At 43.1% G+C, this 22285-nt stretch overlaps 1 protein-coding gene across 5 annotated transcripts in view; it reads right to left on the bottom strand.

Annotated features, from left to right (window-relative positions):
- SMARCAD1 (SWI/SNF-related, matrix-associated actin-dependent regulator of chromatin, subfamily a, containing DEAD/H box 1) overlaps window positions 1–21955 on the bottom strand; it is a 68289-nt gene extending 46334 nt beyond the window's left edge. Inside the window, exons 1-5 of one of the 5 annotated variants that reach the window (XM_050944010.1) lie at window positions 21686–21955; window positions 21109–21379; window positions 9266–9440; window positions 3185–3353; window positions 296–359 (exon numbers count right to left, since the gene is read on the bottom strand). In XM_050944010.1, coding sequence (XP_050799967.1) covers window positions 296–359; window positions 3185–3353; window positions 9266–9440; window positions 21109–21316 — 616 coding nt within the window. In that variant the 5' untranslated portion in view covers window positions 21317–21379; window positions 21686–21955. Of the gene's footprint in view, window positions 1–295; window positions 360–1044; window positions 3152–3184; window positions 3354–9265; window positions 9441–21108; window positions 21380–21685 lie in introns of those variants that run through there. The other 4 variants (XM_050944008.1, XM_050944009.1, XM_050944011.1 and 1 more) reach the window with 4 other exon arrangements.
- Window positions 21956–22285: the final 330 nt, after the last annotated feature.

Raw genomic sequence — 22285 nt, 5'->3', positions numbered from 1 at the left:
AAAATGGCCAAGAAGATCGCTCAATTGCTCAAACTGCAACTCCTGTTCTACAGAGAAGAGCAACCTTAAGCTACAGAAACCACCAAACTCTCCTTTTATTATGAGAGCATGGAAAGAATCTAAAACAGTTTAAGCGAAGAGAAAAACTAAACAGTGTGAATATTTTTCTCTTTGCATACATGTCTTATTGCACTTCAATTTAAATATCCTCCCCTCACGTTTGCTGCAATGCGAAAAATCTTCCTCAATAATGCACAATTGGTATAATGTTCCAGTGGTAAAGATTACTGCATACCTTCATCATTAAACTTCAGACCAGCAGCTATTGCTTCATCCATTGTGCTTGTTGATTCTATCAACTAACAAGAGAAAAATTAAGTGATCAGTGACAAATTGAACAGAAAAAAGTTGCTAAGTAATGGTTCAAACTATTATTTCACCGCTTTACAAGCCAATTAGAGGGGCCAGTTATTGCCTCAGAAGCATTGCAAAAATATGGATTGAAATACTGCTTTTCAGGAAAGCAAGTTTCACTTGTTGCATTTCTTGAATATTCTCAACATATCAGTGTTCACTTTTAATTCCTTCAAAAACTTACCTAGTTAATATTCCAGCATTGGAAGCTTAAAATTCCATCTAGTTGTAAATATAAACATTTTCTATTTAGCAGTTTTATTACTTTGTGCTAAGTCTTTCATATCTGTTGACTTCCTGGATCACGTGCATAAATAGGGTATCATGTGCTGCTCTAGGAGTTCATATGTATTCTTATTCCCAACCCTAGAAACTGAGCCTTCTCCCTCCCCTTACATAATATCTTGCATTTGAGGCTCTCAGTATTTTTATAAACTTGTGAACTTCAACACCTCTAAAGTGCTGCATTCATTTTACACATGAAGTAATTTGCCAAAGGTCATAGAACAAGTCAGTCACATAGATGGAAATACCATTCAGGAGTCCATGTTCTCACTCCCAATTTTAATCATTACACAATGCCTCAGGTTGATGACAATAGGGTAGCTGTCTTAAGCAGGCACCACTCACCCTGGAATCACTCATTTCCTGAGGGCTTGGTAAGACAGGCTGTAGGAGAACTTTCATGTAAAAACAGGTGACAAAAGGACTGTTGTTTACAATCTCAATTGTTGTTTACAATGTCCAGAAGAATGTTGCACAGATGCAAATAAGGGCAAAAATTAGCCCTGCCATTAGAATTCAGAAAATTCTGTTGGTAGGGAACCAAAACAGAAGCATTCTTAGTCTCTCAGTCAATTGAATGCAGTCAACTCAGCTAACAGGAGTTCCAGTTAATAGCTAAAAAAAACTAACTTAAGTCAGCAGATATGACTGAACACAAATCAGGAAGTAGATATACTGGGTAATAAAGCTGTAATATTTAGCCATTTTTCTGACCCTTAATGTACTGTGAAATGCAATTCTTCCCTGAAAAGTGACACTAAAAACAGCACTTGTATTTTCCAGTCCAAATTTACTCAGTATAGAAGTAAAAAAAGAAGATTTCTTACTATTAAATAGCCTCCTTCACAATGATCCTCTGCACACTCACATTATTGAGAATATACAACTACAGCTGAGCAAAGTGGCACTCTCAAGAAACAGTACCAGTTGGAGCACCCTTATCCCTCAAGAAACCACCAATCTACTTGGAAAGATACTAGGCAGTGAGGATCAAGTTAGATTTCAGGAAGGACCTAAGAAGGCTATGATGAAAGGAGACTCAATTCGGCTGACTTAAATGCCAAGGCTTTAAAAACTAAGCTAGCAGAGATTTATTCCCTGAAACTACACTAAAACAATAAGATGCAACCATATACAGGAATTAAAGTTCATTTTTGTTTCAGAACTAAGTTTGAGTAAGAGCATCCAGAAGTTCCAGGTTCATACGCTAGAACATTTGGAAAGAACTAAGGTGATTGAAGCACCTTGCTCCCTTTATAGCACTGCCTCAAACATTTAGAGCTATGGGGTGGGGCTTTTGGGTACTCCAACAGGCACTGCTTCTACTACACTGGTTGGTATCTCCCTAACAGTGGTCATGTGCAGAGGCCATTCAAAGAACTTCCACCTCTCCCCCATCCAACAACCAGCTCTGAACACTCACTTTGACATTTGAAAGTCATAATGGGTTCTTTCCTATCTACACATCACCAGTGACACCTGTGCCATCTTCAAATTAAGCCTTCAGTTATTATTTAAGTTCTCAGAAAGGAAGCATAGCCCAATGGTTAGCACATTAACCTGGGACAAGAAATGCACAGGTTTGATACCCTGATCCATCACAATCTACTTGTGTGACCTGAGAAAGCCATTCAGTTCACTCGTCAAGTGGGGAGAATATTGCCCTGTCTCACAGGGGTGCAATGAGGATGAATACAGTAAAGATTGAGAAGTTCTCACATACTATGGCAATGGGGGCCATATGCAAGTGCCATAGATAGATACATGTGCGTAGCGCCACTGAAGTTGCACAGGTGTGACTGAGGCCTTAATCTGAGGAAAGTGGCACAGCATACATTTCAGCTAAAGGAAGGTAGAGCGGTCAATCATTATGCTTAAAAGCAAGCATCCATACTGTGACAACAGCAGCCAATAGGCATTAGGCAGCCCACTTGAGACTAATGAGAAATATCAGAGATGTAGCTCTGATGAATTGAAGCTATATGGAAATTCTTCTTCATGAAGTCCCAAGGCAGTAGTCTAGGTTTGATTTTCATTGCAGAGAACTTAGGACTATGAAAAAAAAATGTTCAGGGTAACCTGTGGGACTGAAGTCCATGCCTTTGACTATACTAGAAAAAAGTTATATAGTCGCTGATGATCACCAAACATCGGTTGCCTTACTCTGTCTAAATGGGGCTGATGACCATTTTTACTGATAGAGAGGAAAGGACTAACCTCTATGAAACAGGTGTTTCTTTCTGCAAGTTCTTTAGCAAACAGTTTAGCCTCATTTACACTAACATATTTTAAATATATTTAAATAAGAATGTAAAAGCTTTAAAGGGGGACTTTTTAGGAACATGGTAATTGAACTTTAAAATCTTATCAAATGGAAATAAGCTTTTGCTAATAAAAGAATTAAAAAGTTCTTCCTCCATTCACATGGAAGGCACTAAACACACATATTGCCTAGGAAATAGGCTGCAAAACCAAACAGTATTACTTGTAATAATTCTTGGTCACTTCTTTGTGGAAAGAGTTCCTTCAGTGTTTGGAGTTTCGCATCTCTGATGTCTTCCTCCTCGTCCATGTCTGGCAATTGGTCTGCAACATTTGTATACGTAAATATAGGTGGCACATCTTCAGCTTCTTCATCATCAGACTGTTCAGAGCTACCATATAAGGAAAAGAAATAATAAGACTTCTTTTCTTCTTAAGAATTCTGTTTTAGCATCCCCATAATTGTTCAGTGAAAATGTAGCACCACATAAGCTTATATTCATATCAGGTAGCGGTTAGTGTATTACCATTCTTTGAAAGAAACTGGAAACAATGTAATAGAACTGAAACCACACATCACTGGCAGCACAGTTTAACAACAGGAAAAAATCCTCTTGAACGAAGGCCTTATTCATTCACCATAAAGTAAAAAAAATAGCACAAATCCACTTTATTTGCAAGATATCTTTGAGTATTGCAACCTAATATCCAGCATAGCAGTGGATATGGTTGTATATTACTTGTTATCTACAATTCACAGAAGTCTACTGTACTTAAGCTTAGCAATACCAGTGAACCCATTTTTGATTTGAGGGTACCTATTGTATCGCATAGCCATCCAATGTTACAGCAGCCAACAGAAGGCTTGACATCAGTAGGTAATGTCACTATCTGTGTCTTGTCAGTACCATCAAAGTTCACTCCTTCACAAATGGAAACAGACTAAGGTACTATCTAAACTCAAATTCAGGCTCAAAAGGTCCAATATAAATTTTCCTCAGAGATAAGATGATAGTGCGGACAGGGCCTTTACAAACTCACTCAGGGAAGGATCAAATCCATATCCAAGATGTCATCTAAATTAAAAAGTGAACCACATGAAAAGACCGACTTACAATATTTTAAATATATTTTAAAAAATGGCTCCATCTTGCAGTATAAACAGAACTTAATTTTGTTTTAACTATGTCCCTGAGATATACACCACTACCCCAATATAACTCCAATTTGGATATAACGCAGTGAAGGGTGGGAGGGATAGCTCAGTGGTTTGAGCATTGGCCTGCTAAACCCAGGGTTGAGAGCTCAATCCTTGAGGGGGCCACTTATGGATCTGGGACAAAAATCAGTACTTGGTCCTGCTAGTGAAGGCAGGGGGCTGGACTCAAGGTCCCTTCCAGTTCTAGGAGATTGGTATGCCTCCAACTATAAAAAAAAATAATAATAATTAAAAATAAAGCAGCACTCCTGGGGGGGCAGGGCTGTGCACTCTGGTGGATCAAAGCAAGTTTGATATAACACGGTAAGATTTTTTGGCTCCCGAGGACAGCATTATATCAAGGTAGAGGTATAACTTGGATATATCCAAACTATGAAGGCTTACGCACAACTGGCAACCCTAAAAAATGGAACCACATTTCAGTTTATCTTTAGTTTTGTAGCACAGGCAGGACCTAAACCTACTTATACAGAGGATAGCATCACAGCAATTCAATTTAGGTAAGTGTCTGCATAGAGATGGTGCAGTTGGAAACAAAAATGTTGTTGTTTCCAACTGACTCTGGCTACATATTTTTCCATTATGTATTCCATGAATAACCATCATGTTGAGAAAGTGTAATAAAATATCCTCTGTAAAAGATGCGTGCAAAAATTTGAGAAAATATTTTCATTTTTCATCAGATACTATCCTGTTCTTGCCTACAACTAGTGCTTAAAAAGCTAAGCAAACCTAAAATACACCTGGACAACACCACAAAGCTGTAACAAAGCAAAAAATTCCTTTCCAACTTCAGCTAGGGATCAGTTTATGCCCTTAAGCAGGAGGATGAGTATCCCTTGTAACGTTTAAATACAGCAAGGCGGCAAATTATAGTTTTATTAATATATTTTAAATCCTTTTTGCTTCAGTACCTGCAGGAAAAGAATATTTGTATTAAGTTCAAAGAAAAAACAACAACAAAAATCATTTTAAAGGTTACATTTGCTAAATAAGGTGCTCGCCAATCATATCATGTATAAAATCCCAAATACTTGAAAAGAAGGTACAGGGAAACCCCACTATAACGCACCCTGCAATCATGTGAATTCGGATATAATGTGATCATAAGGTGGCTCCGGTCACCCCAAGCAAAAAAAAAAAAAAAAAAAAAGAGGCTGGAGCACTGCCGAAGAAAAAACAAACAAACAAAAAAATGGAATGTGCCTTCCCCACTACCCCTGCTTCTCCTTTTGGTGAGAAGAGCCATTCTCCTTCCCAGCTGCTCCTCCCTCTTCCTCTGCCCCTTGCACATCTCCCCTGCTCTCCCCAAGTGTTTCCCTCTCTCGCTGCATGGCTGAGAGCCCCTGCTGCTGGAGCTGCACCCTTTCAGTTACTGTTATCGGCAGTTCGCAAATACAAGTCGTTTTAAGCCCAAGAGATATTGACCAGCTTGAAACGGTAAACCTCGCTATACCGCAACCCCACATTAATCACGATCAAATTTTTTGGACCCCCAATCATCGTGTTATAGCGGGGTTTCAGTATAGTAAATAGTTAAGGACTTCATAAATCTTACGTTGCCAGCATGATCACATTCTTAATGAGCATAAAGAAATGCACACTTAATCACAACATGGCAAGTTTAATTCTGACCCATGAACTGAATCTTTTTAATATATTCTAGGGAGCTCAGGTTCCTGACACTTTCCATTAGAAAGATTTTATTTTCAGTCGTTTATAACTTCACAAAACTAATTGTTAAGGGGAAAATTTTCCATGCTAGGTATCTGCTTCAAACTGATAACATTATAAAAGTTTTAGCTAAAACAATTAAGCTGTCTGAGCGAACATTAAGGAAAAACACATTTTACCTACAATAAAAAAAATTAACAATCATTTTGCTGAAAAACTAATAGCAACATACACTAGAGCATGGATTTGAAATTTGGCAAGGGTGGTTGTGGGCAGATTGCTCAGGTATCAGAATTACCGTCCCTGTAAACATTCCTCCAAATTGCAGTTTGCTCAGTTAAGACTTGTTAGCATTTGACAGCTAAATTCTCTGAAGACTGTTTATGCGCATGCTCCAACCTCAAACAGTTCCCACATACCAACATAACTACATGTGCTATCCCACAGCGCAACTGAGAATGCTCCCAGCCCAGGAATTCAGGGGCTGAGCAGGACTTTTGCCACAACTGTTACCAGTAGGGGCCAATATGGCACCAGATACTGGAACTGAGAGAGAGATGGTCACTCCTGTGCTCTCAATGGTCCCCATGCTGGCACAATGGCAACTTGGAAAAGATCTACGTAGCCTCACTCAAATGCAGAGGCACGAGGAACAGAGAAAGAAGAGATGCAGGGGAAAGGAATGAGGAACAGGAGCTCAGGAGAAAAGAAGGATAAAAGCCTGGGGAGGAAGAGGGATTAAAAGCTGAAGCAGGGGCTGATATGCAAAAGCTTGTGCCTCCTCCACCACACACCTTCCAACTTCGGCAAATAATGAGGCAGGGATCCTATAAACCAGTGTTTCTCAACCTTTTTGATACCAGAGACTGGCTTGCTACCTTCCTAAATTGTGTCAAGAGATCCGAGGTGCTGGTCCATAAACCGGTTGTTGAGAAATACTGCTATAGACTTCAGAGCGGTAGCCATGTTAGTCTATATTAGCAAAAAGAATGAGTACAGGTCTGTCGCATCTTACGCGCATTTAACACGCGCGATTCCAGCTTTACGCGGTTGGCAAAAAAAAAAAAAGAAACAACAATTTGAATACTGTTTCTGTAGTGCAGGCGATTCTGCCCACCATTCAACTCAATGCAATTTTGACTATACACAGTTTTCACTTTACGCGCTAACTGCGGAACGGAACCCCCGCATAAGATGAGACAGACCTGTACTTGTGGCACCTTAGAGACTAAACACATTTATTTGGGCATAAGCTTTCGTGGGTTAAAACTCACTTCATCAGATGCATGGAGTGGAAAATACAGTAGGAAGATATATACACACAGAGAACATGAAAAAATGGATGTTGCCATACCAGCTATAATGAGACTAATCAATTAAGGTGGGCAATTATCAGCAGGAGAAAAAAAAAGGTTGGTAGTGATAATCAGGATGGTCCACTTCCAACAGTTGACAAGAAGGCATGAGGAACAGTAGGGGAAAAACTTAGCATGAGGAAATAGTTTTACTTTGTGTAATGACCCATCCACTCCCAGTCTTTATTCAAGCCTAATTTAATGGTGTCCAGTTTGCAAATGAATTCCAATTCAGCAGTTTCTTGTTGGAGTGTGTTTTTGGAAGTTTTTTTGTTGGAGTATTGAGACTTAAGTCTGTAACTAAGTGACCAGGAGGTTGAAGTGTTCTCTGACTGGTTTTTGAATGTTATAATCCTTGATGTCAGATGTGTCCATTTATTCTTTTGTGTACAGACTGTCCGGTTTGGCTGATGTATATGGCAGAGGGGCATTGCTGGCACATGATGTCATGTATCACATTGGTAGGTGTGCAGGTGAACGAGCCTCTGATGGTGTGGCTGATGTGATTAGGTCCTATGATAGTGTCCCTTGAATAGATATGTGGAGAGAGTTGGTAACGGGCTTTGTTGCAAGGATAGGTTCCTGGGTTAGTGTTTTTGTTGTGTGGTTGCTGGTGCGTAGCGCTATAGACAACAGCCTCATTCACTAGAGACCCAATTCAGTGCACAGGATAGGCTGTGCTCTGGAGATCAATGAGGCTGTGGTTCTGTGAATTAAAAACTGCATAGACCACCTTACATCTGGCATTTCCCAGCTTCTGAGTGTCTCATTTTGCAGACTTAGTGTTCTTTTAGCATAGCAAATTATTAAAAAAACCAAGTTTCTAAAAACAGCAAACCATAAAAAACAACTTCCATTGCACAAAATCATATTAAACTATAGGACGTCATGAAGTAATCCAAAAATTAAAATGAAAAAACTCAAAATTTCAAAATTCAATAAAAAGATTTTTTCTAGTGTAAACAAATTTCCAAGTTTTTCCACAATTGAAATTTCACAAAAAAAGCTCTATTGGTTGAAACCGCACCCCCCCAGGCAAAAACTTTTGACAAGTTTTCTGACAAGCTCTAGTTGTGACCTTTAGATCCTCAGCACACTTTTGCCACTTGAGCTAATGGTGTAACAAATAGCAGGAGTAGGTTTTCATCCTCTACGTGGCTCAGCCACTCCCTTTCCAGTGGCTTCACAGCTATTTAACTGGATAGCAAAGATATGTTGAGACTCAGGAATCCTGGCTGCTATTCCACGGCCTAGAGGTGATTGTGTTCAAATGGTTACAGACCCTTATGCCATTGTCCCTTCTCCTGTCTCTGTGTGGCTCAAAAGCTTGTCTCTCTCACCAACAGAAGCTGGTCCAATTAAAGATATTACTTCACCCACCCTGTCTCTACAATACGTTCAACAATTCTGAAAGTCAAGCCACGAATGCATAACTACTTTTGTGCTGAATTCTCTTCACTATATAAAGTTTATTATATATTATGGCCTGAAGGAACACCTGACCATCAACCAACAGTGCTTCCTCAGGGGCAGAGAAACTGAAAAGCATTGTGTAATACTGAAGACTTCTGAAAGCTATAATTTCCATTAACTTGAGGCCTCTGATCACTCGACAACTTTGGCACTACATGAGAACTAATCTGTCTATAAAACCAGGATAAAAGCAGGCAAGCTAAAGCAAAAAGCCAATATATAAACACTTCAGCTAACTTTTCAAAATTGAATTTTGAGAAATCCTCTTGGTGGTGCTTGAATTCACTGAAAATTGCCCCTAATGTGATAAATACCCAAAGTATCATTGAAACTCATGTATTCTGGGATTTCTCCAGTGAACTAGGTAGTACTCAGAGGAAGACAACTCTTTAAAGAGATGAAATTTTTTGAGATGAAAGCTCATTACAGCCTGGTTAGTGGAGACAGTCAAACCAACATGGCATTTAGTCAGCACACATGAAATGAATTTTTATTTATTTTTTTTTAAGTAGGACATTGCAGTTCATGAACTCACAAATGAAGATAATGAATACTACTGAAGATTGGTATGGTAAAGACTTACATTACAATCACCTCACTCATGGAAACACTGTCTTGTTTTGTACTGGAACAGTTTGGTGGTCCTTGATCCTCACTATCTGAAGACACATCAATGAATTGTATCCCTCTTCGATTCTTGAAAGATGATAAATTCTTTGTCCTCTCTGCTTCTGGGGTTTCTGGGACACTGGAGTCTTCTGTACAAGCCATTTGGAGGATGGAGAAAAGAATATAAATTCAAAATGTTTCATGCAACTAAAGCCTCACCACAAAAGTTATGATCTTTCATTGAAAAACACTGACTATTCAAATAAAGCTTACATCATTGTGTGTTGACAACTCCCCAGAATCCATGGGTATCTATCAGCAGACTTCTCATTTAAGTTCTGTAGTTGACCAAATACTTATGTTTGAATGTCCAATAGCTTTAAACAAAAGCCATTCAAAAACATGAATATGGCTTTTAAAGTGAACAACTTCTGGGTTACAAGCCAACCTTGTATAATCCACCTTGTGACACCTGTAACTTCATGGTTAGGCTGACCAATTAATTACTTGACCAACTTGGTCTTGGATTTGCTGAGGCACACAGCAGACTTAAATTTCCACAGGAACAATGACTTTGAATCAAACTCAAGATCTCCCGGCCACCCCAGATATCATGGAACTATTCCAAGTGGCTTTTCACTCTACTCAAAAGTGCCCTGACTACCTTAATTCTTGGGTTGGAAATTAAGTCCCTTTGTTTTGAAAAGGAGCATGTGTAGAGACTGCAGCTCTGAGCTCTTTTCCAGCTAAACAAATGGCTCCCTACATCGCCTTTCCTTCTAAAATCTTTAGTGGCACAAATCCAAGACAGAGTCAGAGGGAGTAGATCTCCACTAAAGCCAGTCCTTTTTACTCGTTTCCTTGAGCGAATGATGGAAGTGGTGATTGGAGCACTATAGAATAGTAAGTTTGAGATTTAAGGTATGTTTGGTGAGAGTGGGTTCACTTATACTACAAGCGTATCTGTAGCTTAGGCCGTGTCTACACCTGAGAGCTTACAGTGGCACAGCTCTACTGATGTAGCACTGCCAATGTAAGGTCGCTCATGTAGCTGCTCTATGCCAATGGGAGAGATGTCTCCTGTCAACATAATAAAAGCATCTCAATGAGTGACGGTAGCTATGTCAGCGGGAGAAGCTCTCCCACCAAAATAGCACTGTACACACTACCACTTACGCCAGTGAAAATTACGTCGCTCAAGGGGGTGTTTTTTCATATCCCTGAATGACCTAAGTTTTGCCAACATAAGCAGTAGTGTAGACATAGCCTTAGATGTCATTTGACTACGCTGTTTGTTCTTTTTCAGATAGCTGTAGACAGGGAGATATTGCTCAGGCAGCTCCCCTGCCAGTATGTCATATTCCGGTTACAATCCACACTGCTAAAGCCCAGCAACCCAAGCAGCTGATAGGGGCCAGCCATAGGTGTTTTACTGCAGCAAAGGCACGCCCTTACATTACACACCAAAATGTGCACTTGGAATAGGTGGGAATATTTCACATATTCATTTTTCCAGTGGGCTAAAGAATATAGTTTTAAATGGTTTTCCAAAGAATACATAAGAATTATGTGGCAGTCAAGAACCATGATCTGAGGTACAAGCCCAATATCCTACCCACTTATTCTAAAACTCTTTTTTCCTCCCTTTTTCTTCTTTATTTTTTTTTTTAACGAGCAGAACTAGAAAAAACTGCTCAAGACAGTATGGCAAGCAACTAGAATAAATTCAGACAGAAGCTGTATGATTTCCTTGAAGATGAGAAAAATTACAGACCCTGGAGGCATGCAAGACTGAAGGAAGAGGGAGAGAGCATGCAGTCGAGACTATGACAGCTATAGAAGGAGTCTGCTGTAAGAAAGCAGTTGTGCAGGAAATAAATATAAAATAACCTGTAAGGTACTGTAGCAGTGTTTGACAGAAACTTAGACAAACTAAGTATATGACCTCAAGCAATTTACTGACACTGTGGAAACTTCTAAAAAAAAATATGAATTTTAAGACGAAAAGGGGGAAAACTTCCCATCAAATTGTAAAATGTATTGCTAACACATAACAGGGCTTTGTACAACAAGGCAGAGTCACTAGAAAAATCAAGTAAAAATTTGAACTTGGATCCTGGCACCGCTGAATGAGCGGACCATGACCATAACCAAGACACCTTCAATATTCTGGGGCAAAATGAAGTCATCAGCCATTAATAAAATGTAATCTTTGCGTGTGCCAAGGTCTAACAGCAATTAAAAGGCCACAGGATTTAAGATAGGATTGGAATATGCTAATACAAAAGGTTCTATAGGGAAAAAAAAGTTTTGCATCCTTCCTGGCGTTTGTACCTTGAGATGACCAAGAAAAAAATAAGGAAGAAAGCTGCTCTTGTGGAGGATGGCCTTGTGTATAACTAAAAGGTGAGGCAACAATTCACTCTTTTCACTAAGTTAAAAGTAAAAATAGAGAACATGTTTATTTTCTGAGATCCTGCTTCAGCAGAGAGAGACTTGTTTTATCAAACTGATAAAATTCTCTGGAATGTTTAGACTTGTAGTGAAACTTAGAGCAGGTCTACACTATACCCTAAGTCAATATAACTTACATCGCTCAGAGGTGGGAAAAAGCTCTCCCCACCCCCCATCCTCGAGAGACAAGTTTCGCGATGCCCACATCAGCAATGTGTCAGCAAGAGGCCCTCTCCCACCAACATACCTTCCACCTCCGTGAGAAGCGGAATAATTATGTCAATGGGAGAGAGCTCTCCCGTTGCCATAGCAAGTCTTCACCAGACGCACTACAGTGGTGCAGCTGTGTCAATGTAGTGTAGTAGAATAGACTTGCCCTTTGATTTACTGCCAACAGTTTGCTCTCGCTATCATTTTGATATACTTGTTTCCTCCAGTGATGGTAATTTTTTTCTATATGCTACTGTTCACTTTGCAACAACTGTTACGTGCCAATCTTATGATGCTTCATCTGATATAAAAAGTATTATTAAACAGAAAAGCTTTGGAAATTCGGTATAGTTAGTGTAGATTCAAAATGGCGCACATACATGCAGGAACTGGTGCTTTCCAGCCTTCTGCTATCAAGTAAGAGACTGCAGAATCCAACTACGCTGTGAAATTCAAATGCAAAACATAAGCTTTTGTTTTAAAAAAGTTTTCAGACAGCATAACAGCAATATGGTACCCAAACGGGAAACAGAAACCAAAACAGTGACTTCATGAATCTGCAAGCATCTGGTAACAACAGCAGAGATGTCAACCTTGTTCTGAGACTTTTAGGGAGGTTTATGAAAAAAGCTAAGGAGGTTGCCTGCAGCTCTCTCTTTCACCCCCCCCCTTGAAAAACCAAGACTGCTCCCCCCTCTTCTTCCCCACTCTATAGCCATAGGGAGGGGGACACACCTGGGCCACCAAGCCACCTCTGTTGTGCTCCTCCACCTGCACCCCAGACAGGAAGAAGGGGAAGACAGGCCCTAGGAAAGCTGCCTTCCTATGCTGCCTTGGTCTTTTAATTACGTTCACCAGTCCCAGACCTAGTCCTCCTCCTAGGGATGATACTCCTTCTCTTCTGCCTCCTCTCTCACATTCCTTTCTCCCCTTCGGCCCGGCCTTCTCCTGCCCCGCAGACTGTGCGGTGAGGGTCTGATAGGAGACAAGTAGCAGCGACTGTCAGTGGGGCTTGGGACGTCAGATTCACTGCATGAGCCCCAGGCTACATATTGTACTCCAACTGCCCTGCGTAGATCCTGCTGCACTGTCCAGTGTGCATTTTTTTACTTTATATACAACAAAATTGCATATAAATTAACATGTGCTCGCAAAAGTAGTAGGTTTAAGCCTGAATTAGTAATTTCATAATTATATGTTAAAAAAAATTGGGAGGATTTTAAAAACGGGGGGTGGGGGGGTAGAGAGGGTTGGCACTTCAGCTGTTAATCAATTTGTTAACTCTCATTTTAATGACAGAAGTTTATACAGGTTGAACCTCTCTGGTCCGGCAACATCTGTGGTCCAGCATGATTTTATTTTATGTTTTTTGTGCTTTATCTACTTATTTCCTTGTGCCAATACAGTAAAATTGTGTAACAACACTAACACTTTGTTATGAAGAGAGCCGGTAAGTCTTGGCTAGGCTGCGTTGCAAGCGTTGTTCCATTTATTTGCCCCGGCGATATAAAAATAAAGAGAGACCCGCTTGCTACAATATTGACCTCTTGCAGTTTGGCAAATTTTCTAGTTTGGCACTAGTCAGGTACTGAGGGTGCCGGACTAGAAAGTTTCAACCTGTATGTCAATGTTCTTATTTTTCACTGCTGATGATTTTAACAGAATACAGCTATATGCCTATCTGCCACTAAGGGAGGCAGCTGCAGATACTAGGAGAGCAGGGAAATGTCTGGTTGTTCACGTTTGAAGCGATGATAGACTAGAAGTTAAAGAATTTCTAGCCAGTTGTCTATTCAAAAGGGGGCAATGATTAGGACGTATCCTCTTCCTAATGCTAAAAGCTTCAACTGATTCCTAGTTAACACCATCCCATCTGCCCATAGGTGCAAAAGCTCAGATGACAAAAACCAATCCCCTCTTCCTTCCCTCTACATCACAGTCAATATGATGCATCAGCACAAAATTCCACAACCCTGAAAAATCAAGTTACGAAGGCAGCATAAAATTGAAAAGCATTCCAAACTTGAAATCTGTACTGAGTTTAGTATCAGCATCAACAAGACAAGAAATATTACTTCTATAGCTCCATAAATATGCATGGCACTTTATAAAGTAGAGACAAGCTCCCTACTGTATTCCTGAGGAAGATCTGTGCCAAAAATACAAATTTTGCACACAGTATTATAAAATTCTGCAAATTGTGTTCGTCAATAGCATGGCAGTGGGGAGCAGAGACCACTGGCTGCACTGAGGTCGGAGATCATCCTGCAGGCTGCACACATGGACTCGGTGGCGAGGCAGCACCCAACCCTGACACAGTGCAAAGGCATGGCATACCCTAAACATATCCCAGGGCCTGTACCAGGTGCACAAGGTATAGGCTGGCAGGCTCAGCCTTGCAGAATTCAAGTGTGCAGCAGCTTAGCGGGGGAATTCAGGTGTGAGGGGAGAGGGCTCTATGTGGGACAATCTGGGTGCAGTGGGGTGTCCATGTGTGGGATCTGGATGCACAGGGGCTCAATGGAGGTTCTGGATGCAGGGACAATGGGACTCTGTGGCGGGGGGGGGGGTTTCAGGTGAAGGTGGATGGGGTTCAGCAGGGTGGTTCAGGTACAGGAGGTATGGGGCTCAACAGGGTCGGGTTCAAGTGCAAGGGGAAGTCTGGTTGCATGGCGGGTGGGGGTCATTACGTGTATACCACAACCAGATACCGTTGTTAAAGATTCTCTTGCTATTCAGACTATTTATTTCTTTTTCATAACTTAATCACAAGTTATAACGTCCTGCAGAGAAAACCTGAGAATGCATGTTTGTACTATGCAGCCCTTAGTACACATTATTTACTTTCAAATAAGACCATTAACTCATTTAAACTGGTGTATCTGAAATTAATATTCTGGTTGATGTGCTGACAAGTGTAACTAACAACTGGAAAATGGCACTGTCACAATATCTCATTAAGTAATGAAATTTTGTGCAATTTGAAAATGTAAAGCATTATGCAAGTGTGAAGTATTGGTAATTACATAAATGCCTTAAAACTATTGCTAATTAACGCCATAGTCCTGCAATTGGATCTGCATTCATGGACGCTTTCACTTTTAATGCGTCCCACTGAAGTCAACAGGCCTCTGGGCAGGCATAAAGGTTCACCTACACAAATGCCGGATCAGAAACTAAGTCAGTTTTATACATCTAGTTCAACCTATTTAAGAGAAAACAATGATACCAGGTTTCCATTGGCTCACGTCAATATCTTTTTTATGAAGTCAAGAATGTTAATATGTGCTTCCCAGTAAACTCCCACAATACACTAGGCAGTGACCAACCACAGGAGAAGATCCCTGAAAAACTGACTGTGTTATTCAACTTCTATGTAAAAGCAACAACCATCAATAGCTTAGTGTGTGCTTCTCCTGACACAGGAGAAGCACAAAACAGCTGCATGGCTGTTCCCTCCTTCGAATTCAACATCTACATGAAGCCACTGGGAATACTAGTGAGACAAAACAGGATGAAGTGGCAGTAGGAAACACTACATCTCCTTGTCAAACTTTGCCATATTGAGAAATCTGCAAAATATTACAGAAAACATCTGGATGAAGAGAAACTGGCTACAGCTGAACACAGACAAGCATAAAGTTATGCTGGTAGGAAGAGACATGCATTCTGAAGTACTCTCCTCGTTCGTAACAACTCCATCCATCAAAGGCATGAGACCTGTTACAATGGTCCGCAGCTCTGCTGCTCTCAGACACAACACTGCACTTGCTTATCCAAATGAAGCTGGTTACATAAACACCCACATTTCATCTGGATCTGTCCAGAAGATTGCACCCATTTGACTCGCATCTGTCCAGAGACCCATGCTTTTGTAACAATTGGGCTCAACTGTTGCTATTCTCTATACCTATGAATGAAGCCTAATGCGACAAGAAAGATACAACTAGTTGAGAAACCTACAATTCACCTACTCACCAACAGAGATCACTGGGAACATGTATTCTTAGGATACGTCCACACTACCTGCTGGATCGACGGGTAGTGATCGAGCTATCAGGGATCTAGCTATCTAGACACGATAAATCGATCCCCGAATGCACTCCCGTCAACTCCGGAACTCCACCAGGGCAAGAGGCGGAAGTGGAGTCGACGGGGGAGCTGCTAATATGCTAATCCAAGAACATTATGAAGCATAGAGGGAGGGAAACTGTTGAGTATGCACAGTAGCTTTCAAAGTATTTCTCCCTTAAACAGACATGGTTTAGGGTTCACAGTCAACTTGAAAAGTAATTAATTGAAAATAAGTTAAGCAGTTTTGGATACCTCATCTACCCCAAATCCCCTGCCACTTTTTGAGTTTACAATAATATATGGTCCTTTCTCTCTTCTCTATGTGGTTGCTAAACAAAACCCTACAACCAGTGAGAACAGACAGATTCAGGTGGAAATACTAACTCCAGCTTACATACAAAGAAAAAACAAACAAACAAAATGAGAACACACTTATTCCTTTATTCTTGCCCTTTAAATATAAGATGATTGTTAGCATTAGACAGTACAGCAGTTTCAGAAGTAAATGTCAATTACATAATTACAACTATTATGATAGCTCAATTGTCTTCACTGATTAATCTGAAGATTTGATCCAAACAGAAATGAAGTTTCAAATCAGGCTACACAACCCAGTCAGAAGAACTAAAACTCTGCTCCAGGCTTAGATTCTTACCATCATCACCCTAGTCACGGATCATGTACAAACACAGAACAAAAAGGCAATTCAGACCCAAAAGAACTTATCGTCTGAGGCCAGGTCTACACTATGGAATTACTTCGGTATAACTACACTGCTCAGGTGTTTGCACAATCCACAGCTGTGAACAATGTAGTTATACTGTCAAAAGTGCCAGCGTAGGCAGCGCTCTGTAGGTGGGAGAGCTTCTCCCGCTGACATATAGTTACCACCTGTCATGGCGGTAGATTAACTACACCAACAGAAGAGAGTCCTCCCATCGGCACAGAGTGTCCTCATAGCACTACTGAGCCGATGAGCATCTGAAGTGCAGACCTACCCTAAGTATAAGACAACAGATGTACTCTCCATCAGTCTGTTTGTCTAAGGATACGAGACAATAGTGGTCAGGACAATAGGCAGTGGTCTCTGCACTCCAGCAGCCTAACAGTTATGTTTTTTGTAGGAATCATGGCAAAGGAGGGTATTGAAGGAAGATAATATAATAGTCTGAAGGACAGCATGGGAGGAATCACAAAGGCAATTGTTTGAAAACCTAAGGAATGGGCAATGAAGGCTGACATCATTGATTCACTAGGGGGAGAAGTCAACTTTAACAGAGAATGAGATGGTAACTAGATGGAGATAGGTTATAAAGGGCCTGGAAAGTGAAGACAAGTGGTTTATGTTTTGATGCAACAGATGACAGGGAAGCAAGAGAGATGCAAAGAGAGGAGTGACATGTCAAGGCAATGGACCAGAAAAAATATTTTGCAGCAGTATTCTGAATAGATATAAGCAAGACAGTAGTCAAGGCCAGAGAAACGATTTTGCCGTATTCAAGATACAAGATAAGTGCTCGGATAAGAGTTTCAGCTATCGTGTATAGACAGCAATGTTATAAAGAAATATTAGGCAAGATTTAGACATAGCCTGGATGGGAGGACCTAGAAAGAAGTCTTAATCAAAGACAATGCCCAAGTTAGAAGCCTGAGCAACAGGTAAGCTTGGTGTGATCATCCACAAAGAAGGACGTAGGAAGGACTGAGAAGGAAGGAGGGAGTTTAAGGGCTCCAAAGAAGGAGCCGAAGGAGTGATGGAAACAGAGGAAAAAGAACCACAGGAAGGCACAACCACAGAAGCCAAAGAAGGACAAGATTTCAAGAAAATGAAGAGCACGGTAGACTGTTAAAAGGCAGCTGACAGATAAAAGAGCTTAAGGATGGAGTATTGGTTCTGAGCTTTGGTTAGGAAGATGTCATTTGACACTTCGACAAGAGTGGTTGCAGTGAAATGCAAGGCGCAGAAGCCAAGTTGAAAAGCGTCTAGGACGGAAATTGAAGAGAGGAATTCCAGACAGCAGTTCTAAACACCACATTCAATTAGCTTAGATATTGAAGGGAAATGGTGCAGCAGCTGCTGGGGCAAGTGAGGTAAAGAGTGGGTTTTAAGATGGGAAGGCTACAAAATGCTTACGTAGTGAGGTGAAGAGCCATAGAAGAAGAGTGAGAGTTTATGGATAACAGTCAGACAGAATGAGAGTTGGCACAAGCAAAGGGGGATCACTGTGGCAAGTGGAGGGGTTAGAAGAGGCGAGCAGAAGAAAAACTTCTGTATTAATAATAGCAGAAATGGAGGAAAGAGTTGTAAGAAAAAGGGGAACTCATCATATTTTGTCTGTTTTCTTTTGCAGGAAATCAGTGAGATCCTGTGTGGAAAAGTGAAGGCAGGAGGACATAATTGCTTGAAGAGTGAACAAAGGTGACAAAAAGGCAGCTGGAATTCAATTACATTGGAGAAGTACAGCTGTTTAGCTAGGAAGCTGACAGAACTGAAGGAAAAGAGAACAAATTTAAAAGTTTATTAGAGAATGTTTAAATAAAAATGATACAAAGAGTTCAAAGCGTCAGTTGTTGGTCATTGGGGGCAGCATACAGAGTATAGGGGGACGCTGGTATGTGGGAATTGGTTAGCACATAACATATACAGTCTGCAAGGTCCCCCAATGCGGGGTGTATGGTGGGGGTGGGATCAAGAAGCAGTAAGGAAGCAGTGAGGGTACATCACTCATACAGTGGGTTACACGCAGTCATGGGTATAAGTAAGCGGGCCGGGTAATGGGGACAGGATGACCCTCGCATGGTGGAATCTAGTTCGGTGGCTTTAGGGCTTAGGGGATATGGTTCAATAGGGGGGGTTTATAGGCCTCCTCCCCCCGTGGGTGCACAGAGCCACGCCAGCTCACTCTTGGTATTGGCGGTGGCCAATGATGTGCTCTATGTAAATGTCCCTAGACCACCGGATAGTGTCCGAGACCATCAAACGTCTCATGAGCCGTGCATAGCGACGGCCCACCTCACAGGCCCTAAGTACACGTTCATTACAGGGATCCCAGGCACCCAGGGCCCCGACAATTAGGGCATCGGTGTAAATCTCGTAGCCTTTTGCCCGCAGGATGTCCGCCAAGGGGGCATATTTTTCGAGTTTACGGGCTCGGGCTTCACAGAAGGCTGGGGTCCTGTTCTCAAACGGGATCGTCACGTCAACGAGGATGATCTTTTTCCGCTCCTCGTCCATGATGACGATGTCTGGGCACAGCAGGCTGTCGGTGTCGGGGATGGTGTGGTTGACTGCGATCTCACCCAGGTGTGGGGCAATGGCCTTCACCAGCCTAGACAGCGTTGTGGCGCAGCTGCCAGGCTCTGGTGTCGGGCTTGCAGCTGCACAGGACATGGGGCAAGGTCTCCAAGGGGTACCCTCACTTTCTGCAGCGCTTGTCTCAGTTCCCGTGGCGGATGGCTCCATTGAGAGGGACACAGTTCAGGCGGGCGCGGTGTATGAACCGCCAGTTGGCGAAACGGGTGAAACTGCCCGCGAGGAAAAAGTGGTTGCTGGAGTCCCACTTGCTGGTCACCTCAAAGGCCTTGCCCTGGTCGGTTTTTTTCCTCAGGGTGTCCACGTAGAGCACGTGGACAGCGGCCTTCAGCGACTTCTCCAGCACGAACTCTGGCTCCGGGGCCCTCTGTCTCGATCCGTGGCACCAAGACTCCCAGCTCCTGTCGTTCCTCGCTCCATATCCAGTGGCAGCCCAGTCGTTTTCCCAGCCGGTGCATGGTGTTGCAGGCCCAGGACCACAGCGAAGTAATGTCACCCCCGTCCCGGGCGAATTCGCCATCCAGGGAGCCGCTCAGGAAAGTGGCTAAATCCGGGCTGGAGGGAGGCCTGCCAATTCGCTTCTCGATGACGGTGCGTAGGGCGGCCGCTGCGACGTTCTTTACCATGGCATCCGGGCATGTCAGAAGGTGGAAGGCGTGCATGACGACCGCAATGTCGCAGAGGTCACCCATGCAGGGGACGTTGGCACCACCGTGCCTCTGGGCAATGTATATGAGCTCGTTGCTGGCTCTCTGGGGCAGGGACAGCCACTGCTTAACCAGCTGCCGGATGGTGTTGTCTGCCTTGTTGAGGGGCACCTTTGCCACGGCAGAACCTCTTAAGACGAAGGTGACGCGGGGGATCAGGAAAGTGTTGAGGGTGTTGATCTTCTGCCACGGTGCCAGCAGGAAGTACTGGAAGAAGTTACCCTTATCATATCTGCAAGGGGGAGTTCCACAACACAAGAGCAGGAAGCTGGTATTGGCGGGAGCCAGAGCTGGAAGTAGGCAAGGCTGATCATTTGATGGAAGAGAGGAGCAAAAGAGTCAAGGGTAGAGGAGAGTCAAACATGGAGGAAGAATCAACCATACCAATGGAAGAAAGGGAAGAGAGGACTAAGAGCAAATGAAAAAGCCATTGACGTTGATGCACTGACGTCATGGAAAGGTTGCATGCCAAGTTGCATGGGGGTGCTGATGGATGATGTTGAAAAAGACTATGTTACGATCAGAGGGTGGCAATTGAACAGCAGAGAGATTAAGTTTTGTACAGCACACATCACAGTAGTATTAAAAGTATTCCATAGATAAGTTAGATCTGCCTAGTAATGTATATAGAGGATATCACATCTTCTGGTTTTTGGAGGTTCTATGATGCTTTCCTTGAGAGGTAGATTGGGGGGCGGGGTGTGTAATGTTAAATATAAAAATGCTTTCAGTCACAATGGAAATGTTTGTACAAAAGGAAGGGCAACATGTTTTTAAAATTGTCAGGCTTTGGGTTAGTTTTAGTCAATGAAACACTTTATCACTGGTTCTCAGCTGGCTCCAAGCCTGACCTTTTAAATTCTGATTCAGCCCTCTATTCACTTTTATAAAAGAAAATGTTATGGCAGAGTTTGATGCTTTCAAGGCAGTTATAATAGAATAGTGGTATCTGGAAAGGGGGAAGTGCTGAAAAAAAGCTGTAAGTGGGGCAGATGTTTTACTCTTATAAATACATTATCAGTGTGTTTGTGCTAGACACAAATCAAACACGTGACTCACCAGTTTTCTCAGTCACATCTGATGTTGGAGTATCTGGCCTGCTGCTGTCATCTGTAACCTCATCATCACCACCAGCAGCACTGTCTGCAGCAGCAGGAGAAGGAGCAGCTGGTATCTCAGCTATAGGAAGAGGAGGAGGTGGATTTTCCTGTTCCACTTTTTTAGTTTTCTTCTCAAAGCGAAAGCGGTCCAGATTAAACAAACTCATAATCTCAGCCTATGGCTCCTGCCGCTGTCTGCAAGAAAGGAGACAGGATTGATTCCACAGTCTCTGTGGGAGGAAGGAGGGCAGACAATCACCCATGGCTTACTCAAAACCAAAAGGCACCGAGACAAGACACAGACACAGAAACTGCTACAGAAGAAGGAAAAACGAGGGGTCGCTCGCCCTATCCCCCACCCAGCATGGCCCAGGAAAGGCCTTGACCCGGAGGCAAGAAGGAAACAAACCCATGTGGAGGGGGCGAAATGTGATATATTACACAGGGAAAGCGGGAGCCGAATCCATCCCCTCCCCACCCTCAATCCGCTCCCCGAGAGACCGGCAGAGGCCCCGCCCAGCGCCCCCAGCCCGCACCTGTCTCGCCCGGGCAGAGCCACCTGGTTGACAAAGACAAAAAGGAGGCAGGCGGGCGGGGAGGGACCGATGATGCAGGCGGGGGAAGGGGGCGGATGAAGCGGCTGAGCGCCGAGCCCCAGCTAACCCTGCCACGGCTACCGCGGGCGCACAGGCACCAGCTGCGCCCCCGCCTCGGCCTCTCCCGGTACCCACCGGCGCGGGCGCAGCAGGGGGAGGGTGGCGCCGGCGGCAGGAGACCCTTTTCGGAGGCAAAGCGCGGCGGCTGGCGTCAGCGGGCGGCGACAGCGGCGCGCTTCGTGATGACTTCACCGCTTCCCAGCAGCCCCTTCGCCTGCCGGAGCTGGGCCTGTGGGGAGCGCGCGTGCCGTGGCTGGTGACGAGCTCACGGACGGGGCGGGGCTCGCTCCAGACCGCCCCGCAGAGAGGCCGCGGTGCTGCTCCTGGGCAGCGACGGGAGGGGAGCGAGCTCTGTGCTGCCCCCGCAGAGCGGTGCCCCCGAGCCTGCCCTCCCTGGCACCGGCACAAGCACAGAAAGCGCTGTGCCCGCTGCCACAGTAAAACCAACCCCCGCCCCTCCCCGACCCGCCGTGCGGGTGG

This window comes from Gopherus flavomarginatus, chromosome 3 (assembly GCF_025201925.1).
Source record: "Gopherus flavomarginatus isolate rGopFla2 chromosome 3, rGopFla2.mat.asm, whole genome shotgun sequence".
NCBI classification, from domain to species: domain Eukaryota; kingdom Metazoa; phylum Chordata; order Testudines; family Testudinidae; genus Gopherus; species Gopherus flavomarginatus.
The sequence above is the reverse complement of the archived record's forward strand: the minus strand, read 5'-3'. Positions and strand labels throughout refer to the sequence as shown.